The 24049-nt window shown below is 42.8% G+C and overlaps 1 protein-coding gene across 5 annotated transcripts in view; it reads right to left on the bottom strand.

The window, feature by feature from the left end:
• The window catches only part of oxsr1b (oxidative stress responsive kinase 1b), a 47146-nt gene extending 24466 nt beyond the window's left edge, over positions 1–22680 (bottom strand). For 4 of the 5 annotated variants that reach the window (XM_061666159.1, XM_061666160.1, XM_061666161.1 and 1 more), the window contains exons 1-4: positions 22399–22680; positions 14747–14859; positions 7102–7210; positions 2634–2775 (exon numbers count right to left, since the gene is read on the bottom strand). In XM_061666159.1, coding sequence (XP_061522143.1) covers positions 2634–2775; positions 7102–7210; positions 14747–14859; positions 22399–22468 — 434 coding nt within the window. In that variant the 5' untranslated portion in view covers positions 22469–22680. The remainder of the gene's footprint in view (positions 1–2633; positions 2776–7101; positions 7211–14746; positions 14860–22398) is intronic. The other variant, XM_061666163.1, reaches the window with a different exon arrangement.
• Positions 22681–24049: the final 1369 nt, after the last annotated feature.

Here is a 24049-nt window from a genome sequence, read left to right as displayed (position 1 = left end):
GCTGGTTTGGACCAGCGAGCAGCAACCATAAAACGGTGACAAATAAAGAAGTAGGTAAGGGCGGCTCGGGTGAAATGTTAGCCAGGCAGTTGCCGGGCGGGAGCAGGCACAGTACGAAACAGTCATGGAGATTTACGGCGCTCCTTTAGCCAGAAGTGCACCTCGGAACGACGGCGAGTCACCTCCTGTGACATCACTTCCCGGTGCCAAACTCGCATTGTCGCAGGTATTCACGAGACGTAGCCGCCACCATGTGTCTTTTTCCTCATCGTTGAATTTTCCAACAAGAATGGAGACCACCAAACATTTTGCCAGTACGATGTACTGTAGTTTTACACCAGCCAATTAAAATGACAGTGTCAATCAAAGCTGAATGTATGTTTGGAAAGGCGAAACTAGACTTTGCCATCTAGTGGCTCTTCTTTTAAATGCAATGTTCACTCTTCACAACATTTTTTCCCCTTGTATCACGATTGTTGTTTGCAAAATGTTCTCATTTAATATTTTGGTAACAGTACGTAAAAGGACGACTATGTTTTTCTCCTGAGATTCCGACTTTTTTTCCTCATATTAACATAATTCTGTATATACGCCGAGGTGGAGCAGTTCACCGGCACGTGGCAAATATCTGCGGTCGAGTCGACAGCCCGGGCCGCGAGACTCTAATTGCCTGAGGGCAAGACGGGACCTTCTGAATACATCTCGCCCCCTCGACCCATCCCCTCCCACCCTTGCCCCGAGGCCGCCGCTCGTGATCCAGCTTAAACGGGTTGGGAAGGCGCTGCACCGTGGCTCACTCATCAGAAATGTCATTATCCTTCAAAAAAGAGCAAGAAACGCCTCCATTTTGCAAAAAAAGACATTTTAAAAAGCACATTTTTTTGTTTGTTTTGGAAATAAAATGGCAATCTTACAAAAAAAGCCTGATTGTTGGTTGACTTTTGCTCATAATCCAATTGTATCTGGTAAAATTACATTTTCTCATAACATTACGACTTTATTATCGTCAATTTACAACTTCCTTAACTTTTTTAACATAAGACTCAAGATTTTCAACTTGATTCTCATAATAGTGTGACTTTATTCTCGGAAATGTACGTTTTCTTCCTAATATTCTTCCTAATAATTTTGTCTTCTAGATTCTGACTTTATTCCCACAAAACGATGCACTTTTTTGTCGTAATATTATGACCGTATGTTTCCGACTTTCTTGTAAAATTCCGTCTTTCGGGAACGCTGCTTTCAGCTACCCACGTGAGGCGCCGAGTAAGCTGTGCATTATTTACACGTGTAGCCTGTCGTCGAGGACCGCGCGCTGGCGGGCGGTGAAAAGGAAGCGACAAGGAGAGGAGGAAGCTCGAGTTCAGAGGAGGCAGCGTTGAAGGCCGGCCGGTCGGTCTGCGACAGCTTGGGACTTAGCCCGGTCTTGAACTGGCTTACAGGAGAGCTTTCGGGATCACATTTCCTGTGGCACGCAAATCCGCCATTGACACATTCCCCTAATGCATATTTCATACAGTAAAGATCTTACCAAGTTCCCTTTAACACACGGGGGTAATTTGTATAGCAAATGAGACACATTTTTTTCTTCTTTATCTCCATGACCTTAAAAAGTGACTCCACCCCCCAATTCATCACAATCCCATAGATTTAAGCTATAAAGTGCTCAGTCAGACCCATTTATAGCTTCATCTCCATGACATGGCTGACCTTTCAGGGGGAAAGGTGGCGCTCATTCGCCAATGTTTTGACACACATTTGAAGAGTTCTGCGGTTTTTTTCTTATTACCACTACATCATTTGGACTTGAACAGGCATATTAGTTTTGTCAATTGTTACTATTTGATGCAAAAAATCCTTGATCTTATTGAGATTATTACATTTTTATTATAACCCTACGACTTAATTCTCATAAGAATTCGACTTTTTTTTTGGTCAGCTAAACTTAGTAAATAAAATATACCTTTATTCTCACGTGTACAAACTTTTCTTATAACATTATTCATTGATTAACATGATTTTATTGTAGTATAATTATTATTATTTTCTCATAATAGTACAACTTTATTCTCCTAAAATTACAACTTTCAATTTTACGGCACGACCACTTTGCTGTATAAAAACCCAACTTTATTCTCATAAAATTAGGATTATTGCGCCTAAAACTGCGACTTTTTCTCATATCGATTTAGTCTTGTAAATTACAACGTTAATCTCATAAGAGTATAAACCTTTCTTCCACTGTTAGTACTTATTTGGTTCTGTACGTATATAGTTCATATGGAGTCTTTATTCTTGTACAATTATCACTTTTCTTAAAATACTCCAGATTCTCACAACATAACGGCTTTTTGCTCATCATAATAATTTGTAGCCTGGTGACGTAGCATCTTTACTCTGGTAAATGTATTACTTTTTTACTCATCAAATTCTGACTCCTCTCTTGTAAAATGATACCTTTCCTTCCAATATTTCAACTCAACCCTCACAATATTTGGAGATGTTTTCCTCGTGAAATTTTTCCTTGTAATATTGTCTCTCATTGTTATTATAATAATAATAATTATTATTATTATTATTATTAATTTCTCTCATTATTATTATTTTAAAGATTTTCATTAAATAGCAATTACCTGTGTATCTGTCCATTCTTGTGCAGGTACTCGAGGCCTTCGAGCACATCTTTTAGGACGGTGGCTATACTGGCCTGGTCCAGGACGCCCGTTTTGTGCTCGCCTCGTGAGATGATGTGCTTGATCACATCCAGCACTGAGCCTGACAAACAAAGAGAAGACGACCATCGTGAATCGTTTGTTTGCCTGCCACAAGATTCCACTCGTCGATTCCTCTTACGTTGCGTACGAGTGATGAAATCACACACAACAAGTGTTGTATTTTGGTTCGGAACTTTTTCAACATGGCATCCAGGCAGAAGCACTCTAGAATGCATTTTCGGCACTTTTTCACGTAAAAAGATGATCCCACGGCTTCTTGCGAACTTTTAATTTTGTCAAAGGGGGGAATACTCCCAATATGCAGAAATAGAGCTCTACAATATAACGATATATATTGTAGTGTGGTATAAACATGTCTACCATATGATACAGTATATGTTGATCTCATTAATTTGATTAGCTTCCGAGACGGTAACACAACAACAGTCGTTTGCCGCAACTTGTCCAATTTTGGCCGAGCAGACCGGGAGGCTTGTTATATCTTAAGTTGATCATAAAAGATTGTATTCCTGTCTGTTGAATCCTTTTTACACGATAGAACAGAAAGTTACGAGTGCCAGCCATTTGATGAGGTGAGAAATGCAAGAAATAACTCTGAAAATGGCTCCCTTTGCTCCCCTCCACACTGTAGTCGCCGTCAAGAGTAAATATTCACACTATTTTTGTATGTAAAATGTATTTTGTGTTCATATTTTTGGGTGTCTGGAACGGCTTAATTGGATTTAGATTATTTCCTATGGCAAATATTTCTTTGAAGCGGTTTGATTCGATCGTCGTCAGACTTCCTGGAACAGATAAAGTCAAAATATTATGAGGGACAAAAAGTTGTAACTTTGCAAGAATAAAGTCATAGAGTCAAAAAAAAAAAAAAAGTCAATATCAAGGCAATAAAGTTGTTACATCACAGAAAAAAAAAAAGTCCTAATTTTATCAAGCCCCTATTGCATCAAATAATACTGCAAACTCTACGGGTGTCATTTATTAGACTGCAGTCTCTCGCTGTGCAAAATATTTGGATTGCTAAACTGACAGGTATGGTCAGGCTGATAAAACATGCTAATGAGACCTGACATGTTCAGTCAGTTGAATCTCAAAGCAGCTGACAAGGTTGCACTTAAGCGAGCCCATCCAAAAATGAATCATGCTTCTAGATCTTCAAAACACAAACGAACACTTTGCGACATTATTAGTTTACCCGGAGTTTTCTTCTTTGGACTTTTCTCCTCACAACTCTTTCAATGTCATTATTATGACGTTTGTTGTTGTTTTTTGTTTTTTTCATAATATCACAACTTTATCCCCATATTGAAGGATAGATCATCCAATTTACCAAGAAATGCCGTCACCTTCCATAAACCACCTAGGCTGGGTTTTCCAAATACTGCAGGCTCTGGATTAAGACATCTTTTTTTGTGTGTGTGCTTTCAGTGTCAGAGCATCTAAAAACTTCCAAATCCACACTTCTGGCTAAGGGGTACCACAGAAGAAGCAGAGAGCAGGCCGGTGGAAGGCATGGACGGCAAACACAGGTGCCAACTGTGCGAAAGCCCGACGACAAACGGTAAGTTGCGACGCGGGAGGCGGAGCGGGTGGCCGCAGTGCGGGCAAGGTGGTGTAAGAGCAGAAGACTGCTGGCTCAGACTGAAGAAAAAAAGGTTATAGATTACTCTGTTCAAGGGATTGAATAAGATGGGAGTTCAGCGAGGGGTCATCACCAAAGCTCTCCCGGGGATAATTGAGGGGCGGCTTTCCGATGCGGCAAATCCACTGACTTCTGCTAAAATCCAAAAAAAGGCGATGACAATCTTCCTCCTGTGTGTTCCCGCGCGATCAGGCACACCGTGTGAGCTCAGCGAAGGCTTCCTGTTCATTTTGTGGGAAGACATTCCTCTGCTTGCTGTGCCATGACTCCTATTCTGTTCCGGTGGCTTTGTAACTGGATGTCTCTCTGATGGGAATTCAATCATATGTCACCTTCCCAACAAGAATTTACGGAAAAGCCCTAGAGCACAGGTGTCAAACTGGTGGCCCGGAGGCCAGATCCGCCCCCCCCCACATCATTTTATGTGGCCCGCGAAGCCAAATCAAAATTTTGTTCTAGTGTAATATCATTGAGATATTTGCAAGCATTTTTCTTTACTAATCCCCCTTTGAAAAGAAATGTAAAAGAAATTGAAAAACATGTTTTTATAGGCTTCTGATTTTTCAGCTGGTTATTCATCAATGTTTTGTGTATACTGTATGTAATTACAGTATATAAGGTAATCTTTCATTTATATGGGTTCACAGTCATAGAGGCCTTCATCGCTACGATGTGGCCCGTGACAAAAATGAGTTTGACACCCCTGCCCGAGAGCGTACCTTTCGGCAGGCCTCCAATCGGAATGTTGCCACTGGATGGATTTTCCAGAGACGGTGCTAAACAATACAGTTTTTTGACACGGTGAAAAAAAAAAGGGGGGGGGGGTGGTATACAAAGGGAGAAAGAGGTGAAGAAGCACAAATCAAGTGCATTGACCCTACTCCCACGTGATAGGGCCCAGCTAATCAAACAGTTTGTTCAGAGCAGAACTGCGAGTGGAGCGAGTGGGTTCGCAAGGCAGGCAAGCGGTGAGAAGAGGAATCAAGGAAGCAACAGCTCACACTGCCAATACAACATATGACACACCGTGTAGAAATGCCGTAAGCCCGTGACAAAGCAAGAGTCAACAGTGACACGCCACTAACAGTTGCCACTGTGTCAGCTTGTTATCAAGCTTTGAAGAGCACTATTTTTTTTATGGTGCATCCATTCAGGAGCTGGCATTGAGTGTGGTAAAGCAATGCCCCCCCTGCAAGTGGAATTCTATAAAACCCGACATCCACCCCAGGCAGTCTCCATGGCAGACTTGGCCACGGCCATCATTTCATTACCACGCACAAAAAAAGTCAACATCAAGAATGAAACCAGACAGAGAAACCCGCTGAGAGGCGAGCCGGCTGCCGGCTGCCGGCTGGCTGGTGGCTGGTGGCTGGTGGCTGGCTGATGGCCGGCGTACTCAAGGGCCAGACACGGCATCTGGACGCGACCGGTTCCACGGAGTGCAGTGAGAGCGTCAAAACGGCAGTAATTTCATTTCATTCAAAAGTCAACACGCGTCTTGGGGAAAACAGGCCTCTTCAATGGCACAAACATTGTCAGACATAATGTGAAGCTATACTTCAACATACCACCAATTCACATTCACATTTAACTTTTTCTTTCTTCTTTCTTTGGTGAATTTTATTTATTTATTTATTTATTTTTTAAACGTTACAGCCAGCAGTAATCATTTCTTGTCTCAAAGAGACGCTACAATAGAATAAATATTATACTTTGTGATGTTGGTTTGTGTTACGATATGAATCAGGTTCTTGTTATCACACAGTCGTTGCCCGTGCATTATTGGACATAACATTTTGGTGACGAAGATGTAGCCTTTACTTTTTTCAACCACCAGTCCCGCTGTTATGAATATGAATATTTTAAGACTAGTGGTGAAGCTATCGACTTCAAGCTTTAAACGTATGTTAAGTCTAATCATCGACTAAGTATTAGTCTTACACTTGAGTATAACTAGACAGTATTTATTAAAGAATGTTTTTATTTATTTTTTTTTTTTTTGCCACGTTGAAGAAAATTGCAAATAGACACCTTTTTCCACCAAATAATACAAAAATAAAAATCCAGGAATAGATGGGGGTCCAACCCATAAAAAAATGTTAAGACTTTTTTTTTTAAATTGCCAATACAGAATATAAAGTTTGCATGATGGAAGCAGTTAGTTCTATTGACATTATTTTTTATGGGAAAAATTGTTTGCAGCATCCCGAAACAGATCGTGTTTAACATGAGAGGTGACACTGACATTAGACGGATCCACAACGCCATGACCGTTGCTTTCATCATGTCTATTCCCCCGTGATTAGGAAGCGGCCACATAGTTCCTGTTAGTCAACTGACTTTATACATTCCTGGGGCTGAGGAACAAAGTAATCAGATACAGCTGCACTCCTTCCTCGGCGGTGGCCTCGTGCACGCGGCTAATTGCAGCTCTGCCACACGGACGCCCCGACGCCAGCCTGTTATTACCCGGCCCTGTCATTAGCTCGTGCGCTGTTCGCAAGTTAAAGTACCTCGCGCGGGTGCACAATGAGGATCAGCGCTGTCACATTCCCCGCAATCACGGCCGACATACACGGGAACGAATCCCGCGCTTCCTACTACCAGAACGACACGGCTTTCATCGCAAGAGGCCCTGCCCGATATTATAATCGCTCTTAATATGATGACGAAGCGGCTTCTCCAAACGTTCCCGCTGGGGTGATGAACGTAACATTCACTTACCGCCACTTAGTAGCCTCATGACCAGCCACAGCTCATCCTTCACCACGAATGAGGTGTAGTAAGACACGATGTTTGGGTGGTGGCACTGGCTCATGGCCTGGATCTCTTTCTGAAACACAGGAAAGCGACAGAAACGCAGGGAATGAATGCATATGTTTAAATTACACCCCCCCCCCCCCCCCAAAAAAAAGCTCCACAATCGGATAATTACATACTCATACAGATGTTTACATCCAACAACAAAGACAAATAGAGTGGTAGCCTACTTTTAAATTGTGTATTTAAAACAACCACACAACTTTGCCTTAGGAAAAGGCCGCTAGCTTAATGCTAACTTCTGCGGATACAAACATTTGCAAGGCTATGTCATGTTTTTTTTTTTTTTTTTTAATATACATATTTTAAATGAATTTAAATCATGGTGTTTTTTTTGTTGTTTTTTTCCAAATTTTCCATAACTGCATTGAGTTTTGTGGGGTTGTGTCCGGGACCCCTAACGTCCATACATTTTCAACTGGATAAACTCGTTTTCAAAAACGTATGAATTTGTGCATTCCTTACATGCATGTAAGGTGATTTATTTGTCGGAAGAAGAATATTACTGCCTGGTGCTCGGGCCCCAAACGAACACACTTGTACAGGAATGTCCACATATTTTAGGATGAGGCAATAAAGGAAATTAAGTGCAATACTTGGTATGGGAATGACATCAGAGGCTAGTCACTATAACATAATATGTGCAGGAGTGAAGAAAAAAATGCTTTTATGTGGCTGTAAAGAAGTGTGTATGTACAGTATGTCCTTGTAAAGCAAGTGAGGTAATGCTGGCACAGGAATCCAAATGACTCCCCCATCAATTTTAAGACATTTTTATTAAACTATTCAAAAATGGATTGTTAGTTACACCAGGATCTTTTAGAAGGCGGCTTCTCAAACTTTTTGGGTCGAGGGGCCCCTTACAGAGGCGAAATGAATCATCCCAAATGTATTCAAAAGTAATTTTTTTATTTAAAAAAAAAAAAAAAAGTGAGGGGGGAAAAAAGTTGGAATTTTATGATTTTTTTTTCCCCCCAAGAAAATTTGTCAATCTTAAAAAAATTTTTTTACAAATAAAAAACAAAATTAAAAAAATCCCTTCAGGATATTTTATTGTTTTTTAGCTGAAAGCCATCAAAGCGCGCTGGTGGGGTTTTTCCTCGAAGAAGAGGGGGGGGGGGGGGGGTGCAGGGTTGCAGGACCACGGTCAGAGCTGATTTGCCGAAAGTGCAGCGATCACTTCCGGGGTCGAGTCGTTGGCAAAAAATGCAGCAGGAGATATGATGGTGACGCTGCAGACGTTACTCAATCTTTGTCAATAACCCGGACACATACGCATCGAGTCTGCGACGCTGTTGTTTGCAGACTCCCTGCGTATGTTGCGTTTGCAGACATGATCTTTTGAACAACATTTTAGCAAGTGCGGGTTCAAACGATCATTTTAGCGATCTGCAGCATACACAAAGCGTCTGCGAACCGGTTTTTCAGGTTATGCAACCATCGCCGCGGTAGTTGTGATGTTTATTTTGGTCACCAGCAGAGGGTGATATTATCCATCCATCCATTTTCTGAGCCGCTTCTCCTCACTAGGGTCGCGGGCGTACTGGAGCCTATCCCAGCTGTCATCGGGCAGGAGGCGGGGTACGCACTGAACTGGTCGCCAGCCAATCGCAGGGCACATAGAAACAAACAACCATTCGCACTCACAGTCATGCCTACGGGCAATTTAGAGTCTCCAATGAATGCATGTTTTTGGGATGTGGGAGGAAACCGGAGTGCCCGGAGAAAACCCACGCAGGCACGGGGGAGAACATGCAAACTCCACACAGGCGGGGCCGGGGATTGAACCCGGGTCCTCAGAACTGTGAGGCTGACGCTCTAACCAGTCGGCCACCGTGCCGCCGGGTGATATTATATTGCCCAAAATGGCGGCACCCTGAGTTGGCTGTAGATTGATGATTTATTCTGTTGAATTCTTATTCCACAAACGCAATATTAACCAGAATACCGTGTTTTGATTAGCGGTGGCGCATACAAACTATTCTTGCAACAAAACAAAAACAATGTGGGGTTTACTCCCCCTTTAAGAACATTAACAAAGCACATGATTTGCTGTTACTTCCCACCATCGCCAAGTTCTCAACAAGAAACAAGAGAAAAGAGTCAATGACTGAGAAAGAAAAAAAAAAGTTTGGAATTACCAGTATCCCAACACTGCAAGTAATTGACAAGCGTGAAATGACTGAAAAATTTCTACGTCAAAGAAGTCCCCCCAAAAACTATTTACCCCTCTGCAGCTGCGACTTTTGATCAATGCTGGACCAAGTGTCCCACAGTGTTCTCCCAAAAACTCGATATACTGCAGATTCCTCAAAGCAGAGTGACTGTCCAATGTTAGGTCGATTTTAATGCAAACATTTAGGCACACTTGATCGATTTCACCACTCTTGTTTCTGTCTAAATCTAACATCACAATACAGTAAATGAGCCTACTTTTATAGGATGGAAACTTTTAATGGGAATAAGTGGGCTTGTCGATAAATGTATGGAAAATAAACCGGAAACCTTGATCAGAATCCAGAAAGGAAGGTATTGTCTAAATGAATTTCGTAATTTCTTTGATTTCAATAATTTAATCAAATGAGAAGGATAAAATAATTTATGTTTATTAAAGTTTTAGTCCATGGAAAATTTCATTCTCTTGAACTCCCACAATTCCTCCCGGCTAATATTTCTTGAATAAGGATTTTTTTTTTCTTCTTCTTCTTCTTTCAGTTCGAGAAATGATGAAGCTGAGACATACTTGTGTTATTACAGGCATAATAACATGACAATATTGTACATTCCTAGTAGGAGATGGGCATAATATTTGATCAGTTCATCACTAGGAATTGTGTGGAATTTATTGTGGATTAATAGTGTCTCTAGTTTGCTGTCTAAAGAAGGAAATTTACATAAACTATGGGAAGTTTATGCTATGTTCAAACTATGGCAGTTGGGAAACATTGATCTCGATATGACAACACGAGTTGTTAATTTTTCGCCATAGTCGAGCACGGAAATGTAATCAAATACCCATCCTTCATTTTGTCAGGGTCTAGCAAGGGTACAGATTTTTAGCCAAAAATGTCATGATCCATTGACTGACCAATCAGGTTCTTTCCACAACAGGTGAGTCCACATTTCACCTGCGTTTGACCCCAAACCGTTGCTCATTTGCCCAAATATCTTCCAGTCTGGCGGGCCAGACAAACAGCTCGGTGGGTCGTCTTGCCCATCTTTCCATCTCTGGACGCTCCGTGCCCAGACAGAACAATGATGATGCAGGCTTGGCTTGAGCCTCGCCCCCTTCTGTCCTCTGCCCGGTGGAAAAGGCGGGTCAGCGCGGCTCGGCGGGCCAGAAGACAAACAATGGCCTCACAGGGAGGATATCGTGCTGCGGCGGTTGGCAGGTTTGCCCATCTTTTTCCAGCAGACAATGTTAGAACAGGGGAGGGTCTTTGTTGCGGGGATTAGGTCCCTGTAAACGTATGCCACGGGGGGGGGGGGGACTTCCCGACATGTTCTCATTGCAGAAACCTCTAACACCGACATATCTGTGTCAAGCATACGCGTGCCCTTTGGATACAACATGATGTATAACAACAATCAGACTCCATCAATAAGGACGGAACGGAACTGTTTGACTGTCTTTTGAACGACAGTGAATATATAAGGGCAAGGAAATCATCATAACTTCAAAATGTACAACTTTTGCCCCACGTTGGTATTTAAAGTACTGTTACAAACACACAATTCTAACATGATCTGGACAAAACTGCTACTGCTTTGTGCGCACAAAAATACATCGGACAAATGACTAAGACTCAGGACTTTGCTGCAAAAAAATCTTTAACTGTACAAGTTACTATTCTTTTCAGCAAGAAATTATGATTTGTTTTGTTATTTAGACTGCAAAAACTCAAAATCTTACTAAGAATATTTGTCTTATTTCTATTCAAAACTACTCTGATTAACCTTAAAATAAGATTAGTTACCTAAAAAGTAACTTGTTTTGAGACAATTTTTACTTCACTTTCAAGATAATTTTTACTTGAAGTACAAAAAATTAATCAGTGGAGTTGGCTTTTTTTCTTATTATAGTGACAAATTTATCTTCTTATTTCAAGTGAAATTTAGCTTTGAAACAAGTAAAAATTGGCTCATAAAATTACTTTTTAAGTGATGAGTCTTTAAGTGAAATTGGATTAATTTTGACTAGAAATATTTTATTTATTTTTGGTAAGATTTTGGGTTTATGCAGTGTAATCAGTTATTTGGCTCTGCCAACACAAATAGCTCCGTAAACAGTGGCATTAGCTGCGGACTTACGCGTTAGCGCAACATGCTAACTAACATCGTGCAACATTGACCGAAAATAAAAAACGCAGCAAATAAAGCTTGTTTTACAGTTTCACTGTTATGGAGAAAGTTGGATGAAGTCTACTTCACGTAGTGTCACGCTTTATAATTTCTGTTCTTGTTTTACGACATGCATTTAGGTTTCCTTTGCCCGGACGCGTGTCACCGGGGCCCCCCCCTATGGAGCCAGGCCTGGATATGGAGTTCGAAGGAGAGCGTCTGGTGGGCGGGCCTGCACCCGTGGGGCCCGGCCGGGCACAGCCCGAAAGGGTAGCGTGGATCCCCCTTCCCGTGGGCTCACCACCTGTTCGGTCCCTGTACGACCGGAGTCAGAGTTTGGTCCGCATATCCGGCAGTAAGTCGGACTCGTTTCCGGTGAGGGTTGGACTCCGCCAAGGCTGCCCTTTGTCACAGATTCTGTTCATAACTTTTATGGGCAGAATTTCAAGGCGCAGCCGAGGCATAAAGGGGGTCCGGTTTGGTGACCTCAGTATTTCATCTCTGCTTTTTGCAGATGATGTGGTTCTGTTGGCTTCATCAAGCCGTTATCTCAAACTCTCACTGGAGCGGTCCGCAGCCGAGTATAAAGCGGCTGGGATGAGAATCAGCACCTCCAAATCTGAGACCGTGGTCCTCGGTTGGAAAAGGGTGGCGTGCCCTCTCCAGGTCGGGGATGAGATTGCGCCCCAAGTGGAGGAGTTCAAGTATCTTGGGGTCTTGTTCATGAGTGAGGGAAGAATGGAACGGGAGATCGACAGGTGGATCGGTGCAGCGTCTGAAATGATGCAGACTTTGTATCGGTCTGTTGTGGTAAAGGAGCAGCTTAGCCGAAAGACGAAGCTCTCAATTTACCGGTCGATCTACGTTACTACCCTCACCTACGGTCACGAGCTGTGGGTCGTGACCGAAATAACAAGATCCCGGATACAAGCGGCCGAAATGAGTCTCCAACGCAGGGTGCCCGGGCTCTCCCTTAGAGATAGGGTGAGAAGCAAGGTCATCCGGGAGGATCTCAGAGTAGAGCCGCTGCTCCTCCACATCGAGAGGAGCCAGATGAGGTGGCTGGGCCAACTGATTCGGATGCCTCCTGTACACCTCCCTGGTGAGGTGTTCCGGGCACGTCCCACCGGGAGGAGACCCCGGGGACGACCCAGGACACGCCGGAGAGACTACGTCTTTCGGCTGGCCTGGGAACGCCTCGGGATCCCCCCGGAAGAGCAGGATGAAGTGGCTGGGGAGAGGGAAATCTGGGCGCCCCTGCTAAAACTACTGCCCCTGCGATCCGACCCGGGATAAGCGGTAGAAAATGGATGGATGGATGGATGGATGGATGGATGGTTTTACGACACACTGTATACCGTAATCGTGAAGGGATTCATTTCATACCAGTGATATGAATTTAGTGCTTTGATTCAAGAAGAAGTGAGACAGGTGGAAGTAATGTGACCTTTATCAACAAAGAAAGACCATCCAACCAGGTGGCAGAATAAATACCACCTCTCGTGAGGGTTTCCCGATCACTTGCATGTTCGCAGGGCATCCGAGCCGAACGACTAAATGACCGATTGTCACGATCCGAGTCCGGGGCTGCGTCGCAAACTGGTGCCACAGTCACACAGCGAAGCCACAATGGGAGCAATGTGGCGTCACGGCTGACAAACATAACCATATTGTTCAACTCGGAAGGCACTCGGCCGAGCGCAGACGTCCGCCGAGGTGGAACGATTGTATCAACAAAAGGGGGTTCCTTGCAAAGAACAAGTATCAATCTTTTTCCTTCACGCATAGAAAAGTGAAAGTGGATTAATTCAGACAAATTATATGAAAGAACTCTCAAGGAGGGTTAATGAAATAAGCACACACAAGTCACGCCAAAAGCACAGGTACCACAAACAGAAATTCTGCCATCGGTGTGCCTTCACACAGCTGTTGCGGCTTTGCGCATTCAGATAATTCCATTTTTAATTCCAATTCCACTTCAGTGCGACTGCCTCCACTGCTTTCAACAGAAAAGGCCGTAGGCAGTGAAACTCTGGTGTTAAACTTCACACTACACTTACACACTGTTGGCATCCAGCCGCTGAATTACTACGCCGGAAACCGGAACATTTGCTGGCTGCCTTCAACCCTCCCATCGAGCATCGGTGCCTCTGTGAAAGTGGTTTTCGTCGCCATCACATGGCAGTGCCAGGAATACAATGAGCACAGTCGGTGCAGCTTTAGCACTTTTCTGCCATTCAAGACATTCACAGACTTCTTTCAAAACATATAATTTTTCTCCCAAAAAATAAAAGGAAATCTGGGTTCCATTTGAAGCTTCCGCGCTGTTTGGGTACCCGGCAACCTGCGGGATTGCGGGAGAGCCACAGAAAGGAAACCCAACTGTACTCCATGTCAACCAATAGCAAAATGTGCTTAATTTCTCCACAGGATCGGGCAGTTTAATGTAGACAGGAACCGGCCATACATTTTCTTCCATCCATCCATTTTCTGAGCCGCTTATCCTCACACGGGTCGCGGGAGTGCCGGAGCCTACCCCAGCTATCATCGGGCAGGAGGCGGGGCACACCCTGAAATGGTTGCCAGCCAGTCGCAGGGCACACGTAAACAAACGACCATTTGCACTCACATTCACACCTACGGGCAATTTAGAGTCTTCAATCAACCTACCACGCATGTTTTTTGGGATCTGGGAGGAAACCGGAGTGCCCGGAGAAAACCCACGCAGGCACGGGGAGAACATGCAAAAGCCACACAGGCGAGGCCGGGGATTGAACCCCGGTCCTCAGAACTGTGAGGCAGACGCTCTAACCAGTCGTACACCATGCCGCCATAAATTTTCTTTCAACACAAAATTTGCATTTAAGAAGCTGATCTCATGTGAGTCATACCAGTGAGTCATAAATGAACACTTAACGGGATCCTTGGCACCTCTGTTGTTAAAAGATGTCACGGGCTAAATGATGAGCTCAGCGGCTAGACGAGATTGCGTCAAGGGTGTAAAGACTCGATTCACTAGGGCCCAGCCCAAAATGCCAGCGGAGGGTGACTCGAGTCAGACTTAAATCGTCGTGGGATTTGCTTGGGTGAAACTTAATAAAGACTCGACATGACTGTGACTCGCTATTAGGCTAACGATGCAGCTAGCTGGGACTGACTCCCACCTCTGCCAAAATGCCAACATGCGCGTCACGATTCTCGAGCTTACCAAGAGTTCGTCCATGCTGGTCTGGCACTTCTCCAGGTTGATGCGTTTGATGGCCACCTTCTCCTTGCGCGGTGTGCAGTAGGCGGCTTGAACCACAGCTGTGGCCCCGCTCCCTGGAAGAGAATGAAAGAACGCCATTCCGATTATGGATCAAGTTAACGACAGCCATCCCCCGGTCGGATTAGTGCGCCCCGCGGTACATAACAGGCCACGGTTACATGAGCCAGTTATTTTTACAGCTTACAACTGTGTACACTGTGCAGCAATGGAATGTCTCTCTACCAATGAATGATCAGGATTAAGAATCTCAGAGGACAAAACGCAACGATTGCTCCGTAGCATTACCCGCGTCATGGAATTTCACTTTGGTATGTACAGTAAACCTGCTGCGAAAAGATGTGCCGTAAAAATAAAAGGGCTTCGAGGTGATTTGAGTTGGAGAAAATGCACCAAAAAGTCTGCATGTATGTTGCCGTTGCAAAGATCTTACAAGGTTGGAGATGCATCACTTCACCATACTTTCTTGACAACAATGACTACTTTCCTATTAGCCAGGGTTTTGCTGCCATCTTGCGGCATGTTAGAAAGTTACAGAAAGAGCACAAACACTGGGTTTTCGGGTTAGGATAGGATCCACAGGAAAATAGACAAATAGGTGAATTTGTGAATAGCAAACAACAAATAGGCGAGGGTTCGCGTTACACGGTTTTCTTTCGATGAGGATTCATTAGCAAACTGAAAAACTTTGACCGCAATCATCAACACCCATGTTTTTACAAATGTCTTTTCTACTACAATGACTAACATGCCTGGGTTTAAATCCTAAATAAAATGTGTTTCATAATCTGCAAATGCCTCCTAAAGAGACCCGCTAGTTGTTTGCGGTCCGTGCGAGGTCATTCCACTGCCCCCTTGATACGGTATTTTACCTCGACGGGCACACGCGGCACTTTGCACACAATCAGCGGCTTATGCGCGCACTTTTTCCTCTGGCAAGAAGCTCGGAGTGGCAGAAGAATGAGCAGCGAGCCCGTCCACCCTCCAGTAAGCTTTTCCTAACCCCCTTTGCCCTCGTCTTGGCTATGCCCAAATATTAACAAAGTGCCCATTGTGTGAACTTCTCACTGAGCCACGATCCGATGAAGATTTGGAAATAGGGGGGGAGGCGTGTTGAAGACCCAAACTGTTCTCAGAGTTTAATTAAAATACAGCTGACCTTGTGTATTTAACCATTTACATTTATAACATGGCTTAAAGCAATGTGAAAGAAATACAGTACAAAGTGATTCAACATGACGCAAGAGCGACTCTCCGTGATAATCCAATAAAATTGCAATTTCCTTTGTCATTTCCTGGATGCAACAGACCAATAAAGGGTCACTTTTTTGATACTTGCAAATATCGTGGAACCTCTAAAGCTCCCGAAGCCATACATTTTGGGACTCGTAAAATACGTATACAGAACTTTCCGGCGTTCGGGCATGATGTCAGCGTACCTCAAAGAACCACACGTTGTGTACTTATTGCATTTATTTTTCTGACGACATTTTACTTTCATTCCCTACATTTGAAAACAGATACCTGTACTTTGTACTCCTTCAAACATAAAAAGGACATAAAGAGAGAGGTCAAGTCAGCCACAGGTTGAATTCTTAATTGACTGAGACGTTGGGGTCTTGTTATTCCATTAAAAAAAACAAGGACAGCAGCGACAAGGATTGATTGATGACCAAGCCGAGCCCCAAAAATGTTCGGCTTTCTAGTAATCGCTGCTCAAACTACAAGCCAGCGCTCGCTCCCAAATCTCTGGAGGTGGGCCAGTGTTTGGGCTTGGGGTTTGGTCCTGGCTCAAGCAAAACTTACACACACAGTGATCCACTTGTCAAGACCACATTGGGGTGTAAATTCCTCCACACAAACAAACAGCTAGTCGCCTGGGATAAAGTGTGCGTGTGTGCGTGCTTCTCTGGATGGCAATATTGGGGGGGGGACATTGTTGGCTTTGCGGCAGGGACGCTCGGGGTCACATTTCAACACGGAGCCGCCAGCAGAGCCTGGAGTTAATACATGATGAGGACAGGATGCGCCAACTGCTGCTTTTTATTGGCCTTTAAAGTCAAATCAAATCATCACTCAGCCTTTGATCTTTCAAGTTTGGAGTTTGAAATGATATTAAACAGTTTTTCGATCACAGTTTGCAGTTTAAACTATTATTCAGGGGGCGTCAATTACTTGTGGTTTGTCATTATTCACATCTGGGCTTGGTCCATATTACTGTAATATTTAATGGTGGGACGTAATTGACAGAAGATATTTTTTTAGTAGTGACTAACGTGTGATTCCTGACACTTCGTTAAAAATGATCGGGGGAGAATAATGAAAAGGCAAGCAACCTGATGCGCTGCCAGCAGCCATAAATCATTGTTCAGAGGCTTTTGTTCATAAAATGATCGTAGAGGAAAGATGTGGAAAGACCGGTTGAGCAAGTCTGAGATGGATCTTTCTTTCAAATCCATCAAACTGACATGGTCCTCCTCCTCTTCCAATAGTATCCGTTTACGACGACATTTTTGTAGATATCTGAGGAGCGTTCCTCAACTTCTCCCGCTCTGGACGGCAGGCAAAGCTGCAGTATTGACCAACTGTCAGATGGCATCAATTGATTCGACGTGGTTGGCGTTGGGACAGCAGGGAGCAGGCACGGCTCCAGACTTCACGCCCGCTACTGAAGACTTAATTATCGTAAAAATGGTAAGTACTAAGAATTTGGGCTTAAAACACCAAATTCTGTTCGGAAAACTCCATGTATGCTAGCTGGAGATAAGTGGTGCCTTGAGATACGCGTTTAATCCAATTGAAATGAATGTAAATGCCATTAATACGTTCCAGCCAGCCTGCCCCAAAAACACAACAACAATTCTTTTAAGAAGGAAAACAGTCCTCTACTGTACTTCATAAAAACACATTGTAATTACATAATTAAATAGAATGTAAATAATTAAACCGTTTGTGCCTCATGATTCATTCATTGTGGCACCTTCTGGTGTGTGCATATTGTCCACCAGGGGGTAGTAAAATACAGTCATGCAGACACAAATAGACAAGAGTTTCACAACTACTGTAAGTGAATCAATACACTGCAGTACTATTAGTCGTTTTTAGCAGAGGATGAAGAATATGTGCCTGGGAGTATTGTTATATTTTCTGTCGTGTTGGTGCACCGTTTGTGTTCAAATATGCGTTACTTAAAATGTTTTATTTAACACAGTAAACTGCAACTGGGAGCGGCATGCACAGCGTGAAGCCTCTTTTTTAAAGCATCTGCCAACCTGCTGCTTATTGTGAGGGAAGTTAAGTTCAAGGTCACCACACAGCACACCCATCTCAAATTTTTTGTCGTAAATCAAAGCACGAAATTGGGCGAACCATGGCTCGTATCTTGAAAAACGTGTAAGTTGGGTCATTCGTATCTCAAGGCACCACTGTACACCTAACTTAAGTGGGAATTTTGGACCAGCGGTGGGAATCGCACGGAAGTCGCGATACTATATTATTGTGGTATCACGACGTAACGTAATATTACGGAAAGGCGATTATGAGATAATTGGCAAGAACACAACACAGAATATATATATTTTTTAGTGTGCTGTGACTGTGTCAGTATTGCAGTTTGATGTACCAACACAGTATCCATATGGCATCTTAGCATAGTTTTTTTTCCCCCTTCCAGGCTCCATTTGTTTTTTTCCATCACAACCTTGACATAAATATCAGTAATGTATACAATATACTGTCGGACGAACTTTGACAAAACATCTCAAGTCAAGCGTCCCCCGGGGGACGGCGTCCAACGTGGCGGATGACGTGAAAAAGAAGACCCGAAACATTGACAAAACAAGCATGCTCTTTGCAAGACTTTGCCATGTGTTTTCTGTCAGCATATATCTCGACGAGCCATAGTACGGGTGTTGCCATAACGCTTCCGATGTGTGAAAGTGAAAGTGTGAGGAGAAGCGCTTACATTGCGACATAAACACTTTCAGCTCCCCCACGCGCTAATTTTGTGGACCCCCACGCTGCTGCTGCCCGTGAAACCCAGTTTGAGAATCACGATTCTAAGGCATGCTATCTTCCAACAAACTACTTCTTCTTTGGATAATGGTGCAGAAGAAGCAATAAAACTTAGCGAAATTGATTGGGGTGTTTTGAAAACACAAGGAGGTGATTCCTATGACTAATGAGAAGTCGCGCTCGGGTCGACTGGAGTTCGTTAAGTGCAAACGGCACATTATCAGATTAGCATGGCCTCGAATTAGCTTCTTAATGGAGCAGGTATGTGACGGCCGGGTCAATGTCTCACTTCGCCAGCAATCTGACTTTAGTCTTACAGAATGTAATTGGTTAAAATGTTACTTAACGGAGAGAGAGAGAAAAAAACAAAACAAAAAAAAACATACTGATGGCAAAATGTACTTTTAACTAACTACTAGTCAAACTTTTAAAATGAGACCCGTGAGGAGCATCTGTGATGTGCTTAAAGGGTGTTTTATCATTTTCATATTACCATTAAAAATGTTTTTTTTTTTTTTTTTTTTTTACACTTGCTTGACAGTAAAGAATGTTGAAATGTTACTTGAAACATTGCCCGTACAGTTCATAAAGTGCTTATGTTGGCAAGAGTTTCTCAGTGGAACAGACGATTTGCTATTGGAAAACTTTTCCCAAATCTGAATATATATTTTTTAGTGTGCTGTGACTGAATATGTCAGAGGATTTATTTATTATTTATTTATTTTTTTGAAACAGCGACAGAACGCGCAGTTTTACTTCGACTTCTTGCGCAGCTCATTTGGGTAGCAAACTCAGCTTGATTTTACAGTACATGCGCACTCTGCTGAAATCTATTATGCATCAAGACACAGGAGCATTGATTAAACTCCACATTAACCACAAAATCATTAATGATTGAAATCTACAAAATCGGTTTGTCTGTTCTAGCGGTGGGCGATGAATTGATTGTAATCAATTAATTTGAGTTTATTGCTCAGGACGATTTTGTTGTTGTTGTTGCAGCTCCTGAAGCACAGAGAGGAGCTCATTTCGAAAAGTTGAGTTAGTGCTGCTAAGCTAGCAACGTTTCTCACCTCTTTAGCGCCTCTTTCTTTCTTCTAAAAGGGATACTAGCAACTTGAATTTCCGCTAAGAAACACACATACTGATCAGAATCACTTTCACATAGTTTGTATGCCAAAAAAGGAGCCGGGTGGAAGGCAATCAGAGTCAATCACACTGATGTGGAGCCCGTTTATACGTGGCAAAAGTAGTGATTTATTCACATTTGAAACTTTTGACCCAAGGTAGGTGCTTCCAAGCCTAACATTTTCAGCCGAGGGGGTGCGGCCTTCCCATTCAACAACGGACATCGGGACCAGCCGAACCATGCAGTTTGATGTGAATTTATGAAGGATCCTGTTTACATAAATGTTTCGAGCAATTGTTTTCAAATTGTATGTAAAGAAAAAAAAGATTTACAGTAAACCCTTGCATATTCACAAATAAACATATTATAAGAATGGGCGTAACCGGTTTCCCTGGGGAGAAAAAAACAAAACCAGAGCTGCGCTGGGCACACGTGAAAAAAATATCAATGACTTCATCGATTAATCGACGTCGTCGACTATTGTTAATTTAGCGTCGACTACAAAAAGAAATCTGAAGTCGTTCAAGCGATCGAGATGAACCTCAGATTTCCACGCGGATAGACCGCGTCTTCAGTAATTATCAGTGCAATTGATCCTGTGACGGACTGTCACCGACCTCCTTTTTTGACATACGGAAAACAAACAAAGTTCACGTTGCTCGTCGCTCAGCAGGAGTTAAATTCACTGGTCCCGTTTTTGAAAAATAGTCGCAAGAGGGGTCGTAAAGAGCAAACAAATTCCCAGGTTGCCAACACTGACCAGTTTTGTAAACTAGCGCGTGACGAGAAACTGTCCTGACGAATACATTTGAATTCATCGATGAAATTGAGCGAATGTCAGAAGTTGATTTTGGCATCGGAAGCGTGCGCAGAGGCGCTGACCAAGCGACGCTCCGCACACCTTCGTGTTCTCAGCAAAGTGGGGCAAAGCGAGGGGAGGGTCATTTATCTGAAGGGCGGGACAAACGCGGACGTGGCAGAGCAAACCGAGGCCCGTAAGATCTCTTGATAAGGCCTGACGAGCAATTCAAAAAAAATAAATGAAACCTCAGACGGACTGTTAAGAAAACACAAACCCCCCAAAAGCTAATAAACATTTAATTATTATTTTTTCTCCATGCATTTAGTATTGCCCTCAGAGGATTTATAAATGTGAAATGAGAAGACGAGATGCTCACAACACTACAAAATAAGAATTACAAGCCTCCTGATACATTTATACATACAAATAGTTTACTGCCTATTATATAGAAAATTACTGGTAATGTTACCCAGCAAACAGTGAAATTATTTTAGTTTTCCTGAAGCCATTTTATATGGTTAATGCCCTCAAAATAGTTCTGCATGAACGGACTCATGACTCAATTGATGTATAAATACTTGGACAATTTTAGTGAAAGAAAGAAAGTAAAGAATAAAAAATAAAGCAGACTGATTATCTTTTTCTTTCTTCAAAATAAGACATTTCCAAATCAATAATCAATTTATGTTTGCGAATTTTCTGCACTGTCAATTTGAAAAAAAAAGTCCTGCTTTTGAATAAAGGGACGGACATTTTTTTAACTTCTCTTAAATATGATTCATCGATAAACTGAAAAAAAGCAATAGATGGATTAATCGATTTAATAGTTAGTTGCAGCCGGAGTTAAATTTTAATAATTTACTGTATTTAAGAAGTTTGAATAATGTATTCCATTTCTTTTTTTATATGTAAAATAAATATATTTCTGCCAAGCAGCAATTCACAGTTACATTCAACAAAGAGAGTTCGTATATTCGAGAAATTATGTATGCATGTATTGCAATACAGCAATTCAAACGATCATTAAATGAAAAGTATCGTAGGAAAATATGTTGATTAAAAAAAGATTAACAATATTCGGACAGATTTTTTTTTTTTTTTACATAAAATATTTAATTTGGAGGAAATGCAGCAATTCAATCATCAAATTAAAATGATTAGCAGTCACGTTTTATAATTTTAAAGCCCCTAGGGGTTACACAACTCATAGGTAACACAGTTAGCCTAGTTGATACAATCAAGGTAATGTTGCCAAGAACATACGTAACTCTCGCTAAGGAGTCAAATTTGATTCAAGCCAAGATTGTTAATTGAATTAAGTGCTTTCTCGCAGCAAAATTGTCTTCAGCCATGCCAAACGCGGGTCAACCTCACACGCTCGTTTCTTTACACCGGCGTAGTCCCACTGGGCGGGGTTGTCTTTCTCAGTGGAAACATTCCACAGACTTGAAGTTCTAACACCGCCCGGCAAGGACTGCCCCGCGATTAAGTCACCCTCCGTTTAGCTCAGGGGGGGAAAGGAAGATGCTAAGAATATTTTAATTTTAAAAAATATATAAAATAAAACATCACGGTTGTATTAGCGTTAGCAACCGTCTAGTCACAGATTATCGGGTGGAAGGAAAGCTAGCAAGCAGTAATATCACATACCAATCACCTCTTGGAGCTCATAGTCATCTTTACGAATGGACCACGGTTGGGAACTCAGGTCCTCCGACATGGCTGAGGTATATGCAATTTGACACCGTCGAAGAAAAAGTCTCGACTCCACAGGCTGGGCGTTTAAAAAAGAAAAAGAAATCCCAAGAAATCCAAGGAGCGGCAACAAGGGCGACACTTTCCCTTCTTTGCGAATCCTGCAGCACTCCTGGTGTCATTCCCAAAGTTTGACACAAGGCTCGCGGCCCCGCCTACTGCATTCCGCCTCGGCAAATGTGGACTCCCTCGGCGGCCATCTTGCTTGTGGTCACTGCACGGCTTCCTATTCCCGTCGGCTGTGAATGCCCAACTACTGTACCCCAAATGGGAGGGGGGTGGGGTAAAAACGAACCCCCAGTGGTGCCAGACCGTTAACAATTAAGACAGCAATACGTCAGTCTGTGTATTGAGTCACCCTCACGCAACACTACATTAAATGACTGACAAGACGTGAGCCAGGAGTGGATTCCGCCACACTTTCAATGGCGGATATCGGGCCCCTGACATTTTATCTTATTATAAATTCATAGGAATTTAATCTCAAATATTTTAAAAATAAAATGCTTCTTTCGCCCGCTAGACTTACGTCCCACTGAAAGTCTTTCCTTTATTATTACAATATTAAATAGAAGTAAATCACTGTCGGCGCAACCGGACAGTCCAAACGAAGGGCACAAGTGCTGCCAAACACGGGCGTTAATTTCAGTTTTGATTGGACAATGCCACGCTACGTCGAGATGTGATTGGATATTGATTGGAATGTTTCGTGGTGCGTTCAATGGCGACACCACTGGTAGTGGCTGAAACAACATGCGAGATTTACGCAATAACGACACATGGTGGACGGTTTATATAATCAGTCCAGTAAAATGCATTACCTTGAGGCGCCCCCCCCCCTAAAATCGGTTAATTAAAATGTATACATTATTTAATGCATTTATCTCATTAAATATTTAGTTACTTGATCTAAATGAAAAATATTAGTATATTAAAGGGGTTTTTTTACATTAAACGTTTTTGCAATGCATTAAATAACTAGCAATTAAGTTACAATTTCATTATAAAAAGTCATCCATCCATCCAGTCATCCGCTTTATCCTCACAAGTTTGGCGGGCGTGCTGGAGACTATCCCAGCTATCTTCGGGCGAGGTGGGGTACACCCTGAACTGGTCGCCAGCCAATCGCAGGGCACACAGTCACACCTAAGGGCAATCTCGAGTCTCCAATCAACCTCGCATGCATGTTTCTGGGATGTGGGAGGAAACTGGAGTGCCCGGAGAAAACCCACGCAGCCACAGGGAGAACATGCAAACTCCACACAGGCGGGGACGGGATTGAATCCCGGTCCTCAGAACTGTGAGGCAGACGTGCTAACCAGTCGTTCCCCGTGCAGCTATTACAAAAATTCATTTTAATGAAAATAATCTATTTTACATGGTTTAGCACAGCATAGTGGACAAGTGCTTGGCACATCCCCTCAAAGTTCATAGGCTTGGGGTTTGAAGCTGGGCCTTCCCGTGTGGAGTTTGCACATTCCCGCTGTACTTGTATTTCTACATGTTAATGTGATTATATATGATATATATTATATATATATATATA

This window comes from Phycodurus eques, chromosome 21, assembly GCF_024500275.1.
Source record: "Phycodurus eques isolate BA_2022a chromosome 21, UOR_Pequ_1.1, whole genome shotgun sequence".
Classification (NCBI taxonomy): Eukaryota; Metazoa; Chordata; class Actinopteri; order Syngnathiformes; family Syngnathidae; genus Phycodurus; species Phycodurus eques.
The sequence above is the reverse complement of the archived record's forward strand: the minus strand, read 5'-3'. Positions and strand labels throughout refer to the sequence as shown.